The sequence below is a fragment of the Kogia breviceps genome, chromosome 1, assembly GCF_026419965.1.
Source record: "Kogia breviceps isolate mKogBre1 chromosome 1, mKogBre1 haplotype 1, whole genome shotgun sequence".
NCBI classification, from domain to species: Eukaryota; Metazoa; Chordata; class Mammalia; order Artiodactyla; family Physeteridae; genus Kogia; species Kogia breviceps.
Genome location: NC_081310.1, coordinates 146085719 through 146106523, shown reverse-complemented (window position 1 = coordinate 146106523; position 20805 = coordinate 146085719). Strand labels below are relative to the sequence as shown.

Sequence of the window (20805 nt, the reverse complement as noted above, 5' to 3'; positions counted from 1 at the left end):
CCCTGACCGTGGAGCATTGTCCAGCAAGAAATCTCCAGCACTAAACTTCGCAAACCACTTTTGACACGTTTGATCAGTCACAGCACCTTCTCCATACACTGCACAAATCTTTTTTTTGCATTTCGGTTGCATTTTTACCTTTCTTGAAATAAGAAAGCATAATATGCTGAAAATGTTGCTATTTTTTCCTTTCATCTTCATTATTAAAGTGGCTTCACAAAAATTTACCAATTTTGATGTCTCTTTTAAATGCACGCTGATGTGACAGCTGTCACATACAATCTAATAAAATTGTTTCAAATGAAGTTAAAGACAACTAAGTGCCACTAGAGCCATCTTATGGAAAAACCTGAATGAACCTTTTGGCCAACCCAATAAAACTGTGTGACCCTGTGCCCAGATAAAGATCAGGGGTTCTATTAGCATAGAAGATGATAATGAATATTGGGGATCACTAACAATCACTGCTTAGCTCACACTCAGCTGCATTTCAGAGCTCTGGTCTCCTTGGGTATGAAATGGATATGGTAGTTCTTCTCAAAAAGACCTTTCATATTTAAATGCGTAAATATATGAAAAACCCAGGCACTTAATTTAGAGCTTAGGAGATGCTGGTTCTTTTTTTCCCGGTAGATGTGGTCAAGTGGGCAGCAGTGGTTGGGTGCCCGGGAGACTGCCTGGAGACTCAGCACCCCGAGAACTGGCTTTCCCTGCATCTGAGTTGGTCACTGCATTCCTCTTCACCACCATAGAGGATTTGCCACATGCTCAAGAGCCCAGAACTTTTAGACACAATGGGGTTACAGAGAATAAGCATCTGTATTTTTTTTTTTTTTTTTTTTTTTTTACCCAGATCCTTTTATTTTATTTTATTTTATTTTTATTTTTTTTATTTTTTTTTTTTTAACATCTTTATTTGAGTATAACTGTTATACAATAGTGGGTTAGTTTCTCCTTTACAACAAAGTGAATCAGTTATACATATACATATGTTCCCATAACTCTTCCCTCTTTTGTCACCCTCCCTCCCACCCTCCCTATCCCACCCCTCTAGGTGGTCACTAAGTACAGAGGTGAACTCCCTGTGCTATGCTGTAGCTTCCCACTAGCTATCTAATTTACATTTGGTAGTGTGTATATATCCCTGACACTCTCTCACATCGTCACAGCTTACCCTTCCCCCTCCCCATATCCTCAAGTCCATGCTCTAGTAGGTCTGTGTTTTATTCCCTCCTACCACTAATCTCTTCATGACATTTTTTTTTTTAGATTCCATATATATGTGTTAGCATACGGTATTTGTTTTTGTCCTTCTGACTTACTTCACTCTGTATGACAGATTCCAGGTCTATCCACCTCATTACAAATAACTCAGTTTCATTTCTTTTTATGGCTGAGTAATATTCCATTGTATATATGTGCCACATCTTCCTTATCCATTCATCTGTTGATGGACACTTAGGTTGCTTCCATGAAGCATCTGTATTTTAATGATCTTGAACATAAAATCATATATAGTGAGCTCAGAGCCAAACATGGGAATATCTAGGATTTAGGGAAACTTTCACTTCGATGTAGATTTTCACCTGACCTTGGGGACCTATTTACCACGCAGAACTTTTCAGTCTGTTTTACCCAAGAATGAGAGTAATTGAGCACAGGGCCAGTTCATGGTAGTCTGTCAACATCTGTCCAGGAAGCTGAAGTTTCCTGGCTTGTAAGATGACAAATAAAAGGGAAAGGTGGTTCCATGAGTTACTCTTGAAATGGTAATATATGTGTAACAGTGTCATACCATGAGTGTGTCCTTGAAAAGTCAAGGGTGAGTTGAATGTTAGCAGGTGGAACTGTGTTTTCAGTGAGCTCACTAAGGCGCCCCCTGGTGAATTTTCCTATAAGCTAAAGATGGCCTCCCAAACAATTTTTTGCATTTTCATTCATTCAATTAGCAGATACTTATTGAGCACCTACTGCTTGGCAGGCACTGTGCTAGGCCTGGCAATACATGGTGAATATTACCTTTACCTACCAGAGTTGCTTAGAATACCTGAATTATAAATTGACAAATAAAATTCTCAGGCTAACATATAGTCAAATAATAATATTTGTTTCATCAATTCTAAAAGCTTAAAAATATATTAACATTTATGAAATCTTGAAGCATCTTAAATTGATAGTATATCATACTTGACCAGTAATATATTTTTTTAATGCTGCAACTTAACTGGGTGATTCATAGGTTTGATGAGTAGGGCTTTTGTGTTTATTATGTGCTTTCATGTACCTTATTTCATTTGATTCTTCCTGTGAGGGAGGATGAGTAGTCCACTTTATAGAAAGGGAATATGGCTGTGAGTGGTAAGCCGACTGTAGAAAACTTGATGTGGCAGGTCTAGGACTCAAACATAGTTGTATTTTTTCCTCCAAAGCTAGTGGTTTTCCACCATACCTTGATGTCTCTTTAATCTCCTTACACACATACAGGATGTGTGAACACAATGAAGGTCAGGCTTCTTTTAAAGTAAGGAGCTTGCTTTTAATGAAAACAAAGCTTTTTTTCCCCTTTTCATTGCTTAAAACTAGGCCAAACTATAGCCACATATCAATTTTCAGGAGCACAACATAAAAAGTCTTCTAACTCAGATGGTTACAAGACAAGCTGCTTATTGGGAAGCCACATTAATTAAAACCATTCAGGTTTTACTGAGCAGAACCTGTTGTGGGCTTAGTAAACCAAGAGTAGCTCCCATAAGGCACCCAGACCATTTTCACGGACCACACTTAGTAAGGCAGGTCAGAGCCAAGGAATGACCCAGATGTCCTCCAGCTTTCACTTTGACCACTGGAATTACCTCTTATGACTGGTGCAGGGGCCAAAACATGATCTTTCTAGATGGCAGGTTGAATCCCAGCTGATAGCTAGCTGTGTGAGCTTTAGCAAGTTATTTACCCTCTGCAAGTTTGCCTCAAAATAAGGATAACACCTTTGCAGGGTTGTTGGGAAGGTGAGAGTTAAGGTGGGTTAGGTAATTGGCAAATGGTAAGTAATCAGTGGCAGTTATTTTTATTACTACTAGACTAGAGCTTCAGGGAGGCACAGGCTTCAGGTACTGAGTTATCTTTAAGAATATGCCCTGCCTGGAAAATTTGTCCTATTTTCTGGGAGACCCAGTACCCCACCAAGCACCAAGAACAGACCACCTCATTCCTGAGGAATATTTTAGGAATAATTGAGACTTTCTTCTATTAATATTAGCTCACTTTGTTTTTTCCAGCATACTTCCTCTTCTTTTTTTGTGTATTGCTCTATGTGTAACTCTTGACAGCTGCCACTATTTATGCATGCGTTCTATGGTAAAACCTTGATTAAATGGGACTTAACAACTGGAACACTTCAATGGCCACGGTTTTTCCCTCTGGGCTTCATTTGGAGGAGAAAGAAGGAAATGACAACTCAAGTGTTGAGAAAAATAGGAAAATTTAAGAACTAGAGAGAATCCTGTAATTTCAGCACTTTCACTTTTACTGCTAAGAGGAAGAGAAGCAATCAAGGCCTCTCTTCTGATTCATAATAGAGTTAGGTAATAATAGAGTCAGAAGAGGATTCCCAGTCTGTTGCTCTTTCTTCTGGATCGTGGCTTGAAGATGTGGCTTTGGCATCTCTCTTGATGTTGTCATTCCTCCAGGTTTGCCACTACATTACAGGTCTCAAATACATATGCCCACAGGGTTGACATAGTGGGGAAGAATGGGGAAGGCTGGGACTCATACACTGGGAAGTGGTAGTGAAGTGTGGCACTCAAACTGGAGCCTGTGTACCTTTTGTAAAGGCATCTAAGCTGAAAAATTTTTTTAAAGTACAGCACACACAAAACATGTCTGGGGCCAGATATGGTCTCCTGGTTCCCAGTTTGAGTGCCTTGCACCGTCTATACCCATAGGCCGTATTCAGTAAGGAGATAATTGAATCATGTAACTGAGGCATGTTGCCAGAGAAAGTTTTACTACTATTCATTGATTTATCAGTTGAAGTGAAAATTGAAGAAGTTTATGTTAGAAAACAGATCATAATACATTTTGCAACAGAGGATAGAAGCTCTGCCCTCAGTTACAGTTTGGTTAGCCAGAATTCTTTGTTGTCTAATTATCCAGGTGAATTCAGATGTCACAGTGTGAAGGACATTCACACAGGGAATTCACCAGTCTCAGTACTGGAGGTTTTGCCCTACAAGCCCAAAACAATATTTCAAGAAGTAACATTTTACCATGTGCTAAAAACTGATGTTTTCCAACCTACTTAATTTTTATGAAAATAATAGTCATGAATTGCTGTTTATTTTATCGTCCACTAGTAGACCACAACATGTAGTTTAAAAAATCACTAGACTAGGTGATACTAATACATTTTTGTTTATTTATTCATTAATTTTAAAATTCAGCATGTACTTTATCAATATCTAATGAGTATGAGATTCTCTTTTTTGGTGTCATGGGGGTACAGACATGAACAAAACATGGATTTTTGTATTTAAGGAGTCCAAAACCTAACAGGATAAACATGCATTAAAATATCTAAAAACTCAACGCAGAATAATCACTTCACATTATACATAATGCTTTTATATTATCATAAATCATAATGACAATAAATCTCTTAAGTACACAAGACAGATGTTAGCCTAATTTTAGATAGGAAATTATGTATTTGAAAAAGTGATATAAAAATAGAACAATGATACTGATAATAGCTTTTGTTAAGCACTTACTATGTGTTAGGTACTAATTCTCACTACAACCTTATTATGATGACACTATTATTCTCATTTTATAGAGGAGAAAAGTGAGGCAGAGAGGGTAACTTACCTAAGATTATAGAGCTAATAGTCCATGGAACTAGGATTCAGTCCTGGGAAATAAGGTGTTAGAATCTCAGTTGTAAGCAATGTTTTATAGTTCCCAGAGACAAAAAAGCACAGATCATAATCCCAGGTAGGTTGTGGTACATATTCTAGCACCACCACAAAAGTTGTGCGACATCTGCTGTGACAGGGGAGCACTTTGGGGGTGGAGGGGATGGGGAGGAATAGAGTCTGCCTCTCAAACATTTCTCAGGGTGGATAATCTCCACCAAGTTAATAAAAGTGACTGAGTCAGCAATGGAAAAGGCAAAGGGAAAGAACACTCTCCCAAAGAGGGCATCTAGTCCTTTGGCTCTGCCCCATATGTAACGTGATATTCTTGAGATAAAATAAATTATGGAACAATCTTGATCATGGAAAAACAGAGTTGGACTCTAAATGTTCACCTTGGATTTTACCAGTACCACCTCTCTTCCTTAAGCCTAAGCTCTCATTCAAAATCACATAGACAAGTTTCCATTAATATAGTCCTGGAGAAAGTAATACTTAGCCTTTATTGAGCTCCTCCAACGGGAGGAAGTCGGACTGTCAGCACTGAGGATAGAGCTGTGCCCAAGCCAGACCACTAATAGTAATAATAGAGGGCACTTGTTAAGTACTTACTCTGTACGTGTTTCGTACTAGTTTAGTTCTTACTTCAACTATATAACGATGGTACTTTTATTATACTCTATTTTATAGATGAGAAAGTGAGATCTTCGTGGATCCACGAACTCTTTATGAAGTTGATCTTTAGGATAGTAAAGAAAATTTTACTGTTGAAATTGGTTTTAATTTAAGCCCTAAAGTAATTTTTAAACTGTTGTAAATTAATCTAGTTACTGTATTTTCCTGCCTTATTATGTTCTTTACATCCCTAATTTTGTAGGGTTATTAATAATTATTCTGATTGGTTGTATTTATGTTAAATTAAGTGTAAATATAAAAAATAAAATGGTCCCTGTATCCCACTCATGTTTTTCTTTAAATTTGTAAACTGGGGAAATAGATATCCCAAAATACAAAGGCCTATGTTTAATCTATAATTTCTTCCAGCAATATGTCTTCAACTCTGAAAAGCTGAGCAAAAATAACTGAGTGCTTTTTCTGAAAATAATAATTTTCACTTTTCAAAAATGTTCTTTTCTAAATTCTCTTAATCCAGGGTATAAATCCAGTATTTGTCAAGGCACACGATAGATACTAGGTATTTCCTCTCCCTGTGGGTCAGTAATAAATTAAAGGAGAAGGAAAGGTGCAGAAAAAGATTATTTAAAATGTTATTGGAAAAGATTTATTTACTAAACCTTACAGAGTATTAGTCAAGTATCTAAAATAGCTCAAACTGACAGATTGGGAAAATTGAAAGTATAAAGTTTGTGTTTAAATTTTATTATAATTTTAACTGCCACCACTGAAGTTGTTTGATCTTGTAAATGAGCATTAACTGTGATTTGGGTCAGACCACATGTTCATCAGATAATGCAGTTAGGAAGGCAACTGGTCAGATAATTTACCTTTTCAGAGGGACTGGAGGGATCTAGAAGACAGCAAGCATTCTTGGTTTTTACTGATTTATCCCCTTCCTATAAGAATTTGCATTTGAGTGATCCTTCAACAGGAGAATGACTCTCAATCCAATTAATTTATTTTATGTAGACCTGTGTAGAGCTAGAACTCCCAGGAAACTCGTTGGGTCCCAAATGATTTAGACTGAGGTCTCTTAGATGCTATAATTTGATTTGTGTTCTTAAAGATATCAAAATAATAACAAGAGAAAGTCATGAAAGATGAAATGTCAAATCTAGGTTTGTGTATGGGTTTAAGCAAATTTTACATGCATGTTCTTTTTTCTTGTTGTTTTGGTGATGAAACTCTGTCAGATGACTTGAAAAGCACCTCAGTCATTCCAAATCTTAATAGGGAAAATGACAATTTTAAGCCAATATTTTCACCTGAAATGATGAGAACGAAGGATACTTTTGCAATCTTATAATTTCACGTGAAAATGGGTACTTGGTAAGTGCATTTTGAAACTTAACAGAGTTAAATCCAGGTTGATAATAAGGCTTGAAACATACAATGTTGACGTCCTCTTTAAGAATACAAAATCACAGATATAAAATTAGGTGCACAGCCTTGAAAGGGACTTCTCCAGAAAAAGGGCGCTGACTCTTAAGGTTCATTAACTTCTCAATAAATTCTCCTCTGATTAATTAGTGTCGGCTCTCTGTGCCCAGAATTATGGAAAAGGGGGAAGGGCCCTAGAAAGAAAATCCTCGTCTAGCTTGCTTCCCACGCATCCTCCTCAAGCAAGCTGAGTGGTATAGACGTTTCCCCAGGTCCCAAGGTAAACGATGTCAGAACTGAAATTACTCCTGATTCGACCCCCCGCCAATTTTGTCCTTCAACAAATAGTTACTAGTCACATCTACTCACTAGGTGGAAGGGGCTCTAACTGCCTGCTAGCGTTTGGATGACCAGGTCTTTGATATCTCACTTAGGGATTTTACCCATTCTGGGAGATGTGCGCAGTGCTGCTGTTTCTTTCTGTCCTGGCACACATGTAGCCTGGCGTAACATGCGTTCTTTTTCTGTTCAGCTGAGTTACAAGTCAGTCCTCCAGGAGGGCAACTGTAGGGGTGGCTTTGACTCGCCGAATCTTCCAGCAAGTATAGGCTAAGTTATACAAAATGGGCGTGTCTGGAGCTTACCAAGAGACCCTCCCCCCTCGTCCCCAAAGCTTACCAGGCAGAAACACCCAGCCCCTTTCTTCTTTACCTCACGTGCGCAAACACCCTCTACCCTAGCGGTAGTAGTCCCCTCCCCCCCCGCCCCATTTTCCGCCTTCAGCCCCCCCTCCCCGAGAATCTCCCCTCCCTTACTCCCTCTTTCCTTCCCTCCCCGAGGGCCAGCCGGGCTTGGAGCTGCCCTGCCGCGCGGCGGGGCGACGCGGCGACACCTATAGGATTGCTTCCGGGCACTCCCCAGCCATAGGGGGGCTGGCCCGTGTCCGCAGCTCTGCAGGGCCGGCGGCTCCACGGCGGCTGCACCGGGGACGCGCGCACCCGCCCGCCCGCGTCCTCCCTCTCTCCCTCCCGCCCTCGCGCCCGGCGCCCAGAGAGCCGCGCTCTGCCCAGGGCGGTGGCTTCGCCGCACCCCGCGAAGCTCCTCTCCGGTGGCCGCTCCCTCTTTCCCTCCTCTTTGCGTCATGTGGGGCACTTGATGGTTTTTGGTTTTGTTTTTGTTTTTCCTTTAAAAAAATATCCTTTAGCCCTTTCCACCTTCCACCTCCCCCTTCGTCTCCCCAGGTTGATATTTTTTTCCTCTTCTGTGAGCTTGCCCATGAGCCTGCTCGGAAGCTACCGGAAAAAGACCAGCAACGATGGTTATGAATCCTTGCAGCTGGTGGACAGTAACGGGGACCTAAGTGCGGGGAGCGGCGGGGGAGGCGGCAAGCTGAGAGTGAACGCCGGGGCGGCAGCGGCGCGGAGTCCCGCCCGGCAGCCTCAGGACCGCGCCAGCACCATGGACAGCTCAGGTAGCGCAGCCGGCGGGCAGCGCCCCGCTGAACTCTGCAGGGCCCTCCAGTTGCGGCCCAGTACACTGGCTCCCAACCCAGTCCGGCTTCGGAGAGGACAGGATGAAGACGAAGGCACCTAATACCACCAGGGTGTCGCGTCTCTAATTTCTGTAGTCCAGGGAGCTAGGAAACGTTAGATCAGTCCGGTGGCCCAGTGACCATAGCGAGCGCCTCTTAATCTCTCTAGGCTGCTAAATACACCAGCTGGGGGCGGGGAGAGGAGGGGAAAGGGGAGGGGAGGGGTGGACAGGATAGGGGAGGGGGTGGCTCGAGGAGCGGTTGGGAAGGGGGCGGGGAGAGGCAGCTGTTTCCACTACCCAGCTGGATGAGGGGAAGAGGCGAAGGACGAAGTGTGCTGATTGTTTTTGCAACCTGCTGACGGTATTTATTCCAATTATTATTCTCGTAATGCTGATGTTGTTTGCATTTCTGTAAAGCTCTGCCTCTTCTCTACTCTGCTGTCTGCTAGGTTTAATGCTGTTACCTTTCTTGAGCAAATTTTACCTGGGATCTAGAGCCCTTTTACACAGCTTTTATGATTGCACAATGAAATTTTATTTCATCTGTTGTTGGCTTTGATTTTGTTTATCTTTATACTTTTGCACTGAGTGTATTAATATTTCATAAACCTCTATATGTAAGGAAAATGGAAATGCCTCTAAACTTTACATCTGGGCTTGCGACCGTCTTTTAGAAAGCGTTTTAGCAAGTTGGATTTTCTCTTGGAAATGCTCTTTTAGCGATTTCCATAGCATAACAGTTATTTAATATATCCATGTTGGACCAGGAATGTCATTATAGCTGTTTGCTTACCTTTTCAAGGATCCAAGATAGGAGGATTGTTTATGTAAAGATAATTTATAATTGAGGTGCTCAGTGGTTTGTTCTATATTGGTAACTTTAATACTGGACAACTGAGAACTCCAGAGGAAAGATTTGTGTTGAGTTGTTAGGGCAGTCATGAAACCAAACTGAATTTAATTCCTGCACTTTGCAAACAAATGCTTGTTTCTTTAAATTGTGTAATGGCTCTTCTTGGGCTACCATTTTCTATTTTCCTCATCCTATAAGTGGGATGAAATATTGTCCACAGATGTTCAAGAGTCCAGGCTGAAAACTAATTTTATCCATGTAAGCTCCTATTGAAGTTAAATAAGGTATTGGTGGTGTGTTTTCTCAGTACTATTTTAAACTAAAGCTAAAATTATCCCTAAGGGACTGATGGTTTCAAGGGCTTTGGTCCTGGGGTTGTACATGGTTATTTGATTTATGTTTTTCCAAATCTGTGATATATCAAAGTACAAACCATCTTTTGACTAGATGTGATCTCCTTTAAATCTTACAAAAAAGATTCATGTACTCTAAATGATGCTACTATAATCCTTTTGGAACATAGTGTGCACATGAACAAATAACTGAAATGAAAATGAACATTTCCAGATGAGTACAGAGGAGCCTCGCTTCTGGGAAATGAAATTCTGAACGTTTCAGTTTTTCATAGAGATTTTCATTTTAAAAATTGGAATTTTTTTAAAAGTATGTTAACATTGTAGAATAAATTCTACATATATTTCCTGAGCCTGGTTATATGCCAGGCACTGTAGGGAAGACAGTCATAAATGAGACAATTCTGACCTCTAGGGGGCCATCGTACAATAAGGGCGGTAACTTGAACTCAGAGCAGTTTATGCTAAGTTCTGGATTTTGGGGTTTTTTTCCTATCTTCACGAAATCAGACTTTTTCAATAGGTTTAGAGAAAAAGAATGAATTGCCTTGATAAATTGTTGTAATGAAAAAGCATTTTAATTAATAATACTGTTATCTCTAAAGTGCTTTTGCTAGGAGTTGATTCTTCAGCTTGATCAAACTAGCACTATATGAAGAGGTTGCAAGGATCACCATCCACCCCCTTTAAGCTAAGAGAATATTGTGGCTTTGTTTCAACACGCATTTCGGGAGCGTGCTGTTTGGATGAGGGATTGGTTCTTGAGACTGGGCTTTCTTGTAGTGGGTAGCGAGTTTCATTTACTAGAGCAACTGTATCTGTCCTGTCTAATCATAGTTCCTTCTTCTAAGATTTTCAAAGAGTGGCCTTGTGCAGTGTAAATATATCCACTTGTTTAAGATATTTAATTAAACTCATGGATCACTTCTAAACCAGCAGTAATCTCCCCATTTATTCAACTGATTGTACTGTGACATGCTGGATAGGACAGGTGGTTCACGGGGCTTTTGCTCTAAAGAAAATGTTTAAGAATGAAAAAAATATGTCCAGATCTCTTAGAGAATTTAAAGCTTAGTATTAACAATACCTTACATCTGTATAGCTATTTATAATAGATAGGACACTTACCTTATTTCATTTCCCCAGAATTCTATTACATAGGGTAAGCAGCATGTGTCTGTGCCTAGAGACTTGGGATCAAACCTCTGCACTATTGTTACTAGCCGGAAAACCTAGAAATGTTTAAGCCAGTTCCCTTTTTATAAAACTAAGACCATCATAGTTGTTCTCACCATAGTGCTTAAGTTTGAGGCTTGAAACAACATGAGCATACATTTGCAGTTTTTCTTCTTTTTGCTGTCTGTGCCCTTCCAATTTATGAGATGAGGAAAGTTATTCTTACAGATGGCAGGAGACTTGTTCAAGGTAAATAGCAAGTTAATGACAGCCAGATTCGAGTCTTCTGACTCTGAGGTCTAAGTTTTTCCCCATTGAACTAAGCTATCTTTCTGTATAGGCATAATATCATTGTTGAAATGGAAACAATATTATCTACTTTGATTTTCCCTGAGATGTTCAGAGAAGTTAATGACTTTATAAGTCAACAGATTCCAGATAGATTCCAGAGCAGCCCCTTTGCTGGATTTGTCTTGCAGAGCTCTCTGTCTGTCCTGGCTCACTTTCTCTTCATTTTTAAAATTAATTAATTAATTTTTGGCTGCGTTGGGTCTTCATTGCTGTGTGTGGGCTTTCTCTAGTTGCAGCGAGCAGGGGCTACTCTTTGTTGCGGTGCGCGGGCTTCTCGTTGCAGAGCACGGGCTCTAGGTGCGCAGGCTTCAGTGGTTGTGGCACACAGGCTCTGTAGTTGTGGCTTGCGGGCTCTAGAGTGCAGGCTCAGTAGTTGTGGTGCACGGGCTTAGATCCCACATGCTCCGGGGCATGTGGGATCTTCCCGGACCAGGGCTCAAATCCATGTCCCCTGCATTGGCAGGTGGATTCTTAACCACTGTGCTACCAGGGAAGTCCCACTTACTCTTCATTTAAATTATTCTCTAGAAGAGTGTCATTCAAAGGTCATCCTCTCATATCCCACATGGCATTGCAGCTATACCAATTCATTAGCTCAGAAACTTCATACTTCTCCTGTGTGCATTTCACCTTCCACGGAAAGTAGAATCCACAGAAGTAGAATGCCCAATCTTGAACCATTAAAGTGTTCCAACATTAGGCTTTACTTACAAAGTTCATAATGACAAGTCATAAGACAGTAGACCAACTAAAATCCAGATTTTAATGGGATTTAAAAGTGTAAGGATGATGAAGAATGGTGAAATGTTTTCTTGCCTTGTATGAATCTGACTGAAAACAAAAATTATCTTTAACAAATACTATTCCAGGTAGTGTTTAAACACAGCACCCACATTTTGAATCTGGCTTTAACTTTATGAAACATTTACTTGGATAATTTCATAATTCATTGAAATATCATCAGCATATTTGTACTAATATTACTTGCTTAGGAATACCTGCCCATTTAAGGGTCTTGAAGGTTGAAGGCAAAGTTGATTCATCCAACTTATTTCATTGTGGCTAAAGTTTGAATGACTCTGGATAACCATTTAAAGATGCATCTGTGTCAAATTTCAAATGCTTGGAGACTGCCATGTTTCATAGACTTAGGAGAATCCATGTAGCCTATGATATACACTTTTTGTGAGGAAGCTTTCACTGCCTTCTGAGGCAGTACCTTTGGACTGCTCTCATTGGTACAGAGTCCTTTCTTTTATCTAGGCAAAAATCAGCCTTTCTGGCCTCTACATTTCAAAATAAATCTAACCCCCTTCCAAAGATTTTTCATCAATTTTTATTATAAAAGTTTTCCATGCTCTTGGCTAAAAAAGAATAAAAGATTTCATAAAGGAATAAAACGAAAAATGTAGAAATGTACCTTCTCCTTTCCCTGATTTTTTAGGTCCTTGCCCCAGAGATAACCCCTATTGAAAGTTTGTGTAAACAAATATAGGGCTTCCCTGGTGGCGCAGTGGTTAAGAATCCGCCTGCCAATGCTGGAGACACGGGTTTGAGCCCTGGTCCGGGAAGATCCCACATGCCGCGGAGCAACTAAGACTGTGCGCCACAACTACTGAGCCTATCCTCTAGCGCCTGCGAGCCACAACTACTGAGCCCACACAGCACAACTGCTGAAGCCCGCATATTTAGCCTGTGCTTCCACAACAAGAGAAGCCACCACAATGAGAAGCCGGCACACTGCAATGAAAAGTAGTCCCCGCTCGCCGCAACTAGAGAAAGCCCGTGTGTAGCAATGAAGACCCAACACGGCCAAAAATAAATAAATAAATTTATATTAAAAAACCCCACCAAAAATATATTGTGTATGTATATATGTGTGCTTATATAAGATTAAAACTGTAATAAAATACAGATTCAAAGTTGTAACCATGTACCTTTATATACAATTGTTCAATAACGTTTAATGATAAAAATAGCTACAATTTAATGACTACAATCCTTAGCAATCCTTAGTACAATGCTTAGCACAATTAGACACTGTGCTAAGCATTGTACATATGGTATCTTATTTAACCCTCATAAGAATTCTTTAAGGTGGGTGATAGTTACTTTCCTCTTATCGTTGAATAAACTGAGGCACAGAGATGTCCAGCAAGTTGCCTGAGGTTACACAGGCTGTACTCATTCTATATTGAGTAAAATTCCATAGAGAAATGCCTATAAGGTTGTAGATGAAGAATTTACTAGTAAATGTTTCTATCTGCTTCTTTCCCTGAGGTAAGAAGAAATAAAGAGTGTCTGAGGGAGCTGAAATAAATGTAGTTGTTTTTTACGTTGAATCTCGTGAAACAAGTATCTCCTCTTGTATTAAATATAACATAAAGAATTTTAAAGTGCTGGAAACTAAGGAAATAGAGCAAAAACGGTATTGGATAAGGCTTATTAAATCCTGATATAACGCTGAGAAAATTGGTGCAGCTTCATAAATTTATGGAACAATATCTTGCCAATGGTAATGAGTCCCTGCTGCTCTGGGAATTAGGTCCGGAGTATTCTTTTTTTTTTTTTTTGCGGCATGTGGACCTCTCACTGTTGTGGCCTCTCCTGTTGCGGAGCACAGGCTCAGCGGCCATGGCTCACGGGCCCAGCCACTCTGTGGCATGTGGGATCTTCCCGGATCGGGGCACGAACCCGTGTCCCCTGCATCGGCAGGCGGACTCTCAACCACTGCGCCACCAGGAAAGCCCCAGCGTATTCTTAACTGGACGTCAGAAGTCCCCTGTAGTACCTCTGAAAGCCAGCCCGTTAGAACTTCATGTCCTTTCTTTACTGGTATGTCCCTTGCCTCCCACCTGCATCTCTATGCTTCTGCATACACTGTTCCCTCAGTTTAGGCCAGCTTATCCCATAGCCATCTAGATGTCCACTTTTCCAGGTTATCTCCTATTCATTCTTCAGGACGTGGCTTCCATAATCTTAAACTCTATAAGCTGCATGAGATGGAGCATTCTCCATGCTCCTTCAGTGGCTTTATGTCCCTGTCATAGCTCTCATCACATTGAGTTGTGATATGTTGCCTAGCGTGTCTCTCCATCTAGACAGTAAGTAAAGTTCAGAGCAAGCCTGTGTCTTATTTACCTTTGTATTCTTTTGTCACTGCTTGGCATTTATTAGGAGCCTGATAAATACTCTTCGAATGAATGAAAGCATGAACGGATTTGAATTTTTAAAAAGGGCATTTATAATGAAATATGCCCATCCAAACCTAAAAATAAGCATACAGCTAGATTTTCACAGAAATGAGGCCAGACTTGAAAGAAATGAAACTGTTGGCAAAAAGCTAGACCAGTTCAATAATGAGCATTTTTCATATGCAGGGATACCAGAGGGGAGAGAAGGATGATTAATACATAGTCCCAGACTCTCAAGAATTTTCTAAAGTGTAAATAATTAGCTTAACGAAAGACTGCTTTCTTTTTTTTTTTTTGTTTTTTTTTTTGTGTGTGTGGTACGCGGGCCTTTCACTGCTGTGGCCTCTCCCGTTGTGGAGCACAGGCTCCGGACGCGCAGGCTCAGCGGCCATGGCTCACGGGCCCAGCCGCTCCGCGGCATGTGGGATCTTCCCAGACCGGGGCACGAACCCGTGTCCCCTGCATTGGCAGGCGGACTCTCAACCACTGCGCCACCAGGGAAACCCAAGACTGCTTTCTTGATCAAAAAAATGCAATCTATTGTATGATTCATTAAGGCAACTTTTTCAGCAGAAAAATAGAAACACTAAATATATACAACTAAAAAAATAGACTAACAGTAGATGACTTTTCTCTGTAGATCTGTGTGTTTCATCAGTATCACAAGGTTTGAATCTTAGCCACTTTCAGGTTTAGTGTTAAACATTTTTTTTGTATTACCTTTGGCCATGTGTAGTTATATACAAACTTTATGGTGACTTACTGCTTTTTATCACCTGTACTCATCTTGAACTCCTTTTGGAAAAAATCTATAATTTTGAGGTGGATTGAAGAATCCTGCAGTTTAGATTGTACATTTCCTTGTTGCCAAAACTTGTAACTCAGGAAAAAAAATAAATTACAGTTAGTGTATATTAAACAGTTTCTCTTGAAATCTACTTGGAAGCTTTCAACTGAGCAGCTCAGTGTATGAGAATTAGTCTTTCACGGTCAAAGGAATTAGGAAATTTCATGACATGTGTTAAGAGATCTGGCAGTTTCTGTTACCTTTAATTGCTTTACCTGACATGTCACAGGCTATCGTCTAGATCCAAAATACCTTCTTATTTCAATAATGCATCAAAGCATAATTTTAACTGGGGATAGAAATTAAAATTCAGCGTGTGTGGTGTTATCAATGCAAATAACCCCACCACAGAAGCAATCAGATGACCCAGCAGCTTCTGTGCAGTGTTGGGTTTGCATGTGCAAAAAATTCCTGTTGGCATGTTGCAACTAGTACTCTACCTGGTGGCTGGCAAGTTTATTTGGCATATGTTGTAAGCCATTTCCTGATTTTAGAAATATTATGCTGTGAAAGATGTGCACACTGGAGTTGGGCATATACGTGGTATAATACGAGACAGAGAAAGTGTGAAGGAGGTGCAGAAGAAGCCATAATTTGAACCAGGAGGACTAGGGAAGGCCACAGTGGAAAGTGATGTTTGAGCCAGATGTCAGTAGGTGGAGAAGGAAAGGAAAATTGTTTGGGGCTGAGGGCTAAGACACAGTGGCATCATCATGCATGGTGTGTTGAGAGACCTGCATTTAGACCTGGAAGCTGGAGCCCTGATGGGTGGGAAGTGCTCTAGTGGATGGCACTGGAAGATAGGTCCGGGTGAGCTTGCTGAGGAGCTTAGACTTTATTCTGTAGGCTGGGGGAGGTCGCTGAAGGTTTGGGAGTGGGGCCGAGGCAAGCCCGACTTATCCAACAGGCATAGTGCCTAGGGACCACACTAATTTTAAGGCCCACAAAAATGTGTTATTTCAATTTCTTTTAAAAACAGGAATAAATAAATAACAGTAAGGAATTCATCTTTATATCAATGCAGTAAAAAAATATGTAAACTTTTTTAAAAATGGGGGAATGGGCACAGGAAGGCAGAAGTGCCCAGGGCCCACAGAGTCTCTTGCAGCTCCAGAGAGAAGAGTGTAATGTGTGAATCCTGAGGATAATTTGCAGCTGTGTAAGGGATGGAGTCCATCTGTGCTTCCTACCTGTGTCCTGGCTGCATCATATTTTCTTGAAGTGCTGGTTGAAAACACTGATTCCTAGGCTCCAGGAATTTCTGATTTGCTAAGGAGGGAGAGGGTGTACTGAAAGAGAGAGCATATACGCCTGGAGGACAGGGAGAACAGTTACGTGGCAGTTTAGTTGATGGCCTGAGAAATAACTAAGGCCCAGGTCAGGGCAGTGCCAGTGAGACTGAAAAGAAGAGGCCGCTCCTGAAAGCATTATGCAGAAGAGTGGACAGGCTGACAGCTGACAGGATGTGGGGTGGGAGGCCTAGAGAAAGCTAGAGATGATTAGCCTGGATGGCAGAGGAGAGGAGGTAGTATTTCCAGTAGTATTTCCACTTCCAGCTAGAAGTGGAAAATATGACCAACTGGTTTTCTCTGCTGTGGATGCACCACAGATACGCGTGTGGCAGGGCTGAATATGCTGTCTGTCAGCTTGGCACAAGATTTCACCAGGCTTTCAGCTCTTTGGTAAAGTGCCCATCAGGCTGTGCAGATCTCCAGGGCAGTGCTGTGGAGGGGCAGGAGGCAGGAGCAGAGCCTGTGTTTGCCTGGAGGGAGGAGTAAGGTAAGCGGTGGAAATGCTAGAACCAAAGCTCTGTGCCACTGGGCTAAGTCCAGGACAGAGGCTAGAGGCCAGGACCGTGTAGGGTAGCCAGCCTGCCCTTACTCCCATTCTCACTGGATGAGCCCTCAGCTCTGGTTCCTTGCCTGGTGATGGAGGCACAGGAAGAAAGCTCAAACACCAAAGAAACTTGGAAGATGATTACTGCAGCAGGAATTCTCGGTCTCTATGGAAACAGACAAGTGCCTGAAAAAAACCCTGACCCTAGGAATTCTCCAAGTCTGCTTGTACCAGCATTGGGCCACTTGAGCATTGCAGCACAAGTCCTAGCAGGGCAGAAGCCCTCATTTCTCCTTTCTCCTCCTCTGCAGCCCTTCTTCCCTCTCTTTGCTTCTTTCTTTCTCTTTCTCCTTCACTTCCGTCTTCGCAACTTCCTCGACCCCCTCTTTCCTCCTTTGCCTCTGCTACTCTTCTGCTCTGTTTTTCTCTCTCTTTTCCCCTTTCCTGTCTGGATCTCCTCCCTTCTCCCCAGTCAGTGAGTCACCATGTTTTGGGAGACTTGGAGTCCCATACCATAAGAAGTGTGTGGATGACTGTAGTTTTGGGGTGTGTGTGTGTGTTTGTGTGTGTGAAACTTAGATCCCAGCCTGCTGCATGTGGCCCAATAGGTGTGAACAGTGGTGTCACTTTCCAGTTTGGGTAATTGCATCTGACCTACCTAAAATTTCACTTGCTGTTTCAATTAGCAAAGTATTCCATGCTGTGACTTGGTGATGAAAGGTTTCATAAGCCTCCATCCCAGAGGTAACTGTATTTCATTCAGATGAAGGAAAGAATTTTACTTCCTAATTCTTGCACTAGGGAGTGCAAGATCATAGCTCGCCATTTCCCCCTCCCTGTCTCTCCTACCTCACCCCTGCAGGAACGCAGATCTTTCTCTTCCCCTCTGCTACTGCTGAAGCCTAGATAGATTGCTGTGTTTTCAGTCTTTACAGTTCAGTTTGTTGGTGCTCTTGCGTAGTGGGGGTATTAGGGAATCATGAGTCAGAAACCGCAGATATAAGCTCTGGCTCTGTCACTTGCAGGCTGTGACCATGGGCAGGTAATTCAAGTGAGAACAATCATACTGACCCTGCCTGTTTCACAGGCAAGGTGAAATGTAGCTGATAGCACTGTGCAGTGAATAACCCTTCATTTATTCACTTCACAGTGTCTGTGGCCTGCCTACTATGTGCTGGTATTGTTCTAGGCACAGAGATACAATGCAGGATGAGACACAATCCAGTAAGCAAAGATAAAGGATTATATGGAGTGTTAAATGCCACGGAGGGGACCAGAGCGAGAAAGAATAACTCAGGGTGGTGGAGGCCTGTTTTACAGAGCATGCTTAGGAATGCCTTTCTGAGGAGATAATATTTGAGGTGACACCTGAAGAAACAGAAGCGAACAGAAAGAAAAATAAGAAGAGCTGGATGTAGAACGTACAGCAAATGCAAAGACCTGGAAGAGAGAAAAAGCTTTGCAGAGGAGTGGTGGTGTAACTGGCACTTAGGGAGCCAGGAGGGAGTGACAAAAAAAGAAGTCTGAGTTGTGTTTGAAGAGACCATTTGACTGCTTATGTTGAGAAAGAATTTGAGGTGGCTTCATAGTTATTCTAGATTGTAGGCCGGACTTATACACCATGGGTGAGGTCAGCAACTATGCTGTTCAACATTAATGGCCACCTTTTTCTCTTTTCCAAGTTCAAATGACATTTTCACAGCATCCTAGTGTTGGCAACGTGTTTGTTTTTTTTTAAATACCCTGTCATATTTAGTTCTTACGATGATCCATTGGAGTAGGTGATGTTTACAAAATGCTTTAGGGATAAGGAGTTCTGCTAAGTTCAGTGAGCTGATACACAGCCAAGCCAGCAGCAGGGCCCAGGTCTTCGGACATATCAGAGTGTGACAGAGATAGCAAAGGAGGAGGCCTGAGATCTTGGGCACCCACTGACCAAGATGTATCAGCTACTTTAGGAGAAGACAAGCTGGAGGGATAGAACAGGAAAAATTGGGTTTTGGCTGTGAGGGAAATTGGCTTATTAGGTGCCTCAAAAAAGTATAGCAGGATTTCGCTTTAATTATTCATCTTAACACCCAGCCGTTAAACCCCCTCCAGGGTAGGAGGCTGGCTTTGTTTCTCGATGTGCCAGGAGAGAAGTGTCTCCATTATGCCTCTCACTGGTACACACAGCCTGGCAGGCTTTCACGCTGTCTTGTTTTGTGAGCATTTGCAGTCCTAACAGAATACAGTTCTGTTTCATATGTTGCTTTGTTTTAAAGCCTTTGCATGAGAGCCGGGCTTCTTGTCTCAAAAACCAAAACCAAACAAAAAAAAGCCCCTGTTTTTGTTTATAGCAGTGTTACCTGTTTATGAAAAGGCAATTTAAAACGATTCAGAGAGTCGTATAAAAATGAAAGTAAAAGTCCACTTCTTTTCTCTCAGCTTTTAGTCTTACTCTCCAGATATAATTAATATTAATGATTTCTTGTATATACTTAGAGAATATGCAAGCATATGCAAGCTTATATACAACCACATAGACACATGCAGATTTCTGCACGCCCATATACACATACACGCATTCATATATAATGTATACTTGCATATCCTGGAATCTTATGCATGCTGTTATATAATTTGATTTTTACTTAACACTATGTCTTGGATAACTTTCTACATTAATACCTAGAGATGTAACTCATTTTCTCTAATGACTGCTTTGAATTCCACTGTCCAAGTTCCTCTATTGATAGGCAGTAAATATCTTTGAACATAAATTTTTGTATATTGAATATGTGGTATACCTCTGGGATAAATTCTTAGAAATGGCATTGCTAGGAGAAAGAGCTTATTCATTTCACATTATGATAGATCTTGCTGCATCGCTTTCTAAGAACGTTGTATCAACTTAGATTTCTACTAACAGTGTATGGGATTACTTTTTTCCCCCACATCCTTGTCAAGGCTGAGTATTATCAAACTTCTTAATTTTTGGCAGTCTCATAAATGAGAAATAGTGATAATGCTTTGTTTAAAACTGGCATTACATGTTGATACTTCCATGAGTTATTTTTGTTTTTGGAAATGGGGTTTGATTACTTTTTATTACATAGGTAATATATACCTAGGGAAAAACAATTTAGAAAATGCAGAAAAGCACACACACACACATACACAATAACTGATAAACTTGTTTTTCATGGATGACCATTATTAACATTTTGGAATTGATCCTTTTATCTCTTATCTATGTGTAAAAATGTGAATGAAAAGATTTTCTGTTACCTTATTGGCTCTCCATTAATTGTGGCTACTAGTCTTCTTGTAGAATGCTGCAGTACATCAGTGGAGAGAGCACTGGAGTTGGAGCTAGTGACTGTTCTAGATTCAAGTTTTGAAATCATTGATTAGCTTTGTGACCTTGGGCAGTGCTTTTCTCATCAGGTTGTTAGGAAAATCAAATGGGATAAGGTATAGAAAAGTGCCTAGTGCATTCCCTGCCCTAGAGTAGATGCTTGATAAGTGTTGGCTGCACCAAGTGGTTGAAGCTAAGTGAGCCCATGTTGGGAATGTTTTATTATCCTGAATTTTCTTCTAAGTGGAATATTTTACTTTTTCATTTTACAAGGTTCTGAGCATTTTCTTTGTTATATTCATTCTGGGATTGTTCATAAGCTTTAAGACAATGTGTGGTTACCATGTAGTACTC

The 20805-nt window shown here is 41.0% G+C and overlaps 1 protein-coding gene across 4 annotated transcripts in view; it reads left to right on the top strand.

Moving 5' to 3' along the window:
• DNAJC6 (DnaJ heat shock protein family (Hsp40) member C6) overlaps positions 1-20805 on the top strand; it is a 155637-nt gene that overhangs the window by 48745 nt on the left and 86087 nt on the right. Inside the window, exon 2 of one of the 4 annotated variants that reach the window (XM_067006503.1) lies at positions 8210-8439. The exons of the other annotated variants lie outside the window; for them this stretch is intronic. Within the exon in view, the coding sequence (XP_066862604.1) occupies positions 8244-8439 (196 nt within the window). The 5' untranslated portion in view covers positions 8210-8243. The remainder of the gene's footprint in view (positions 1-8209; positions 8440-20805) is intronic. 4 annotated transcript variants of the gene reach the window in all.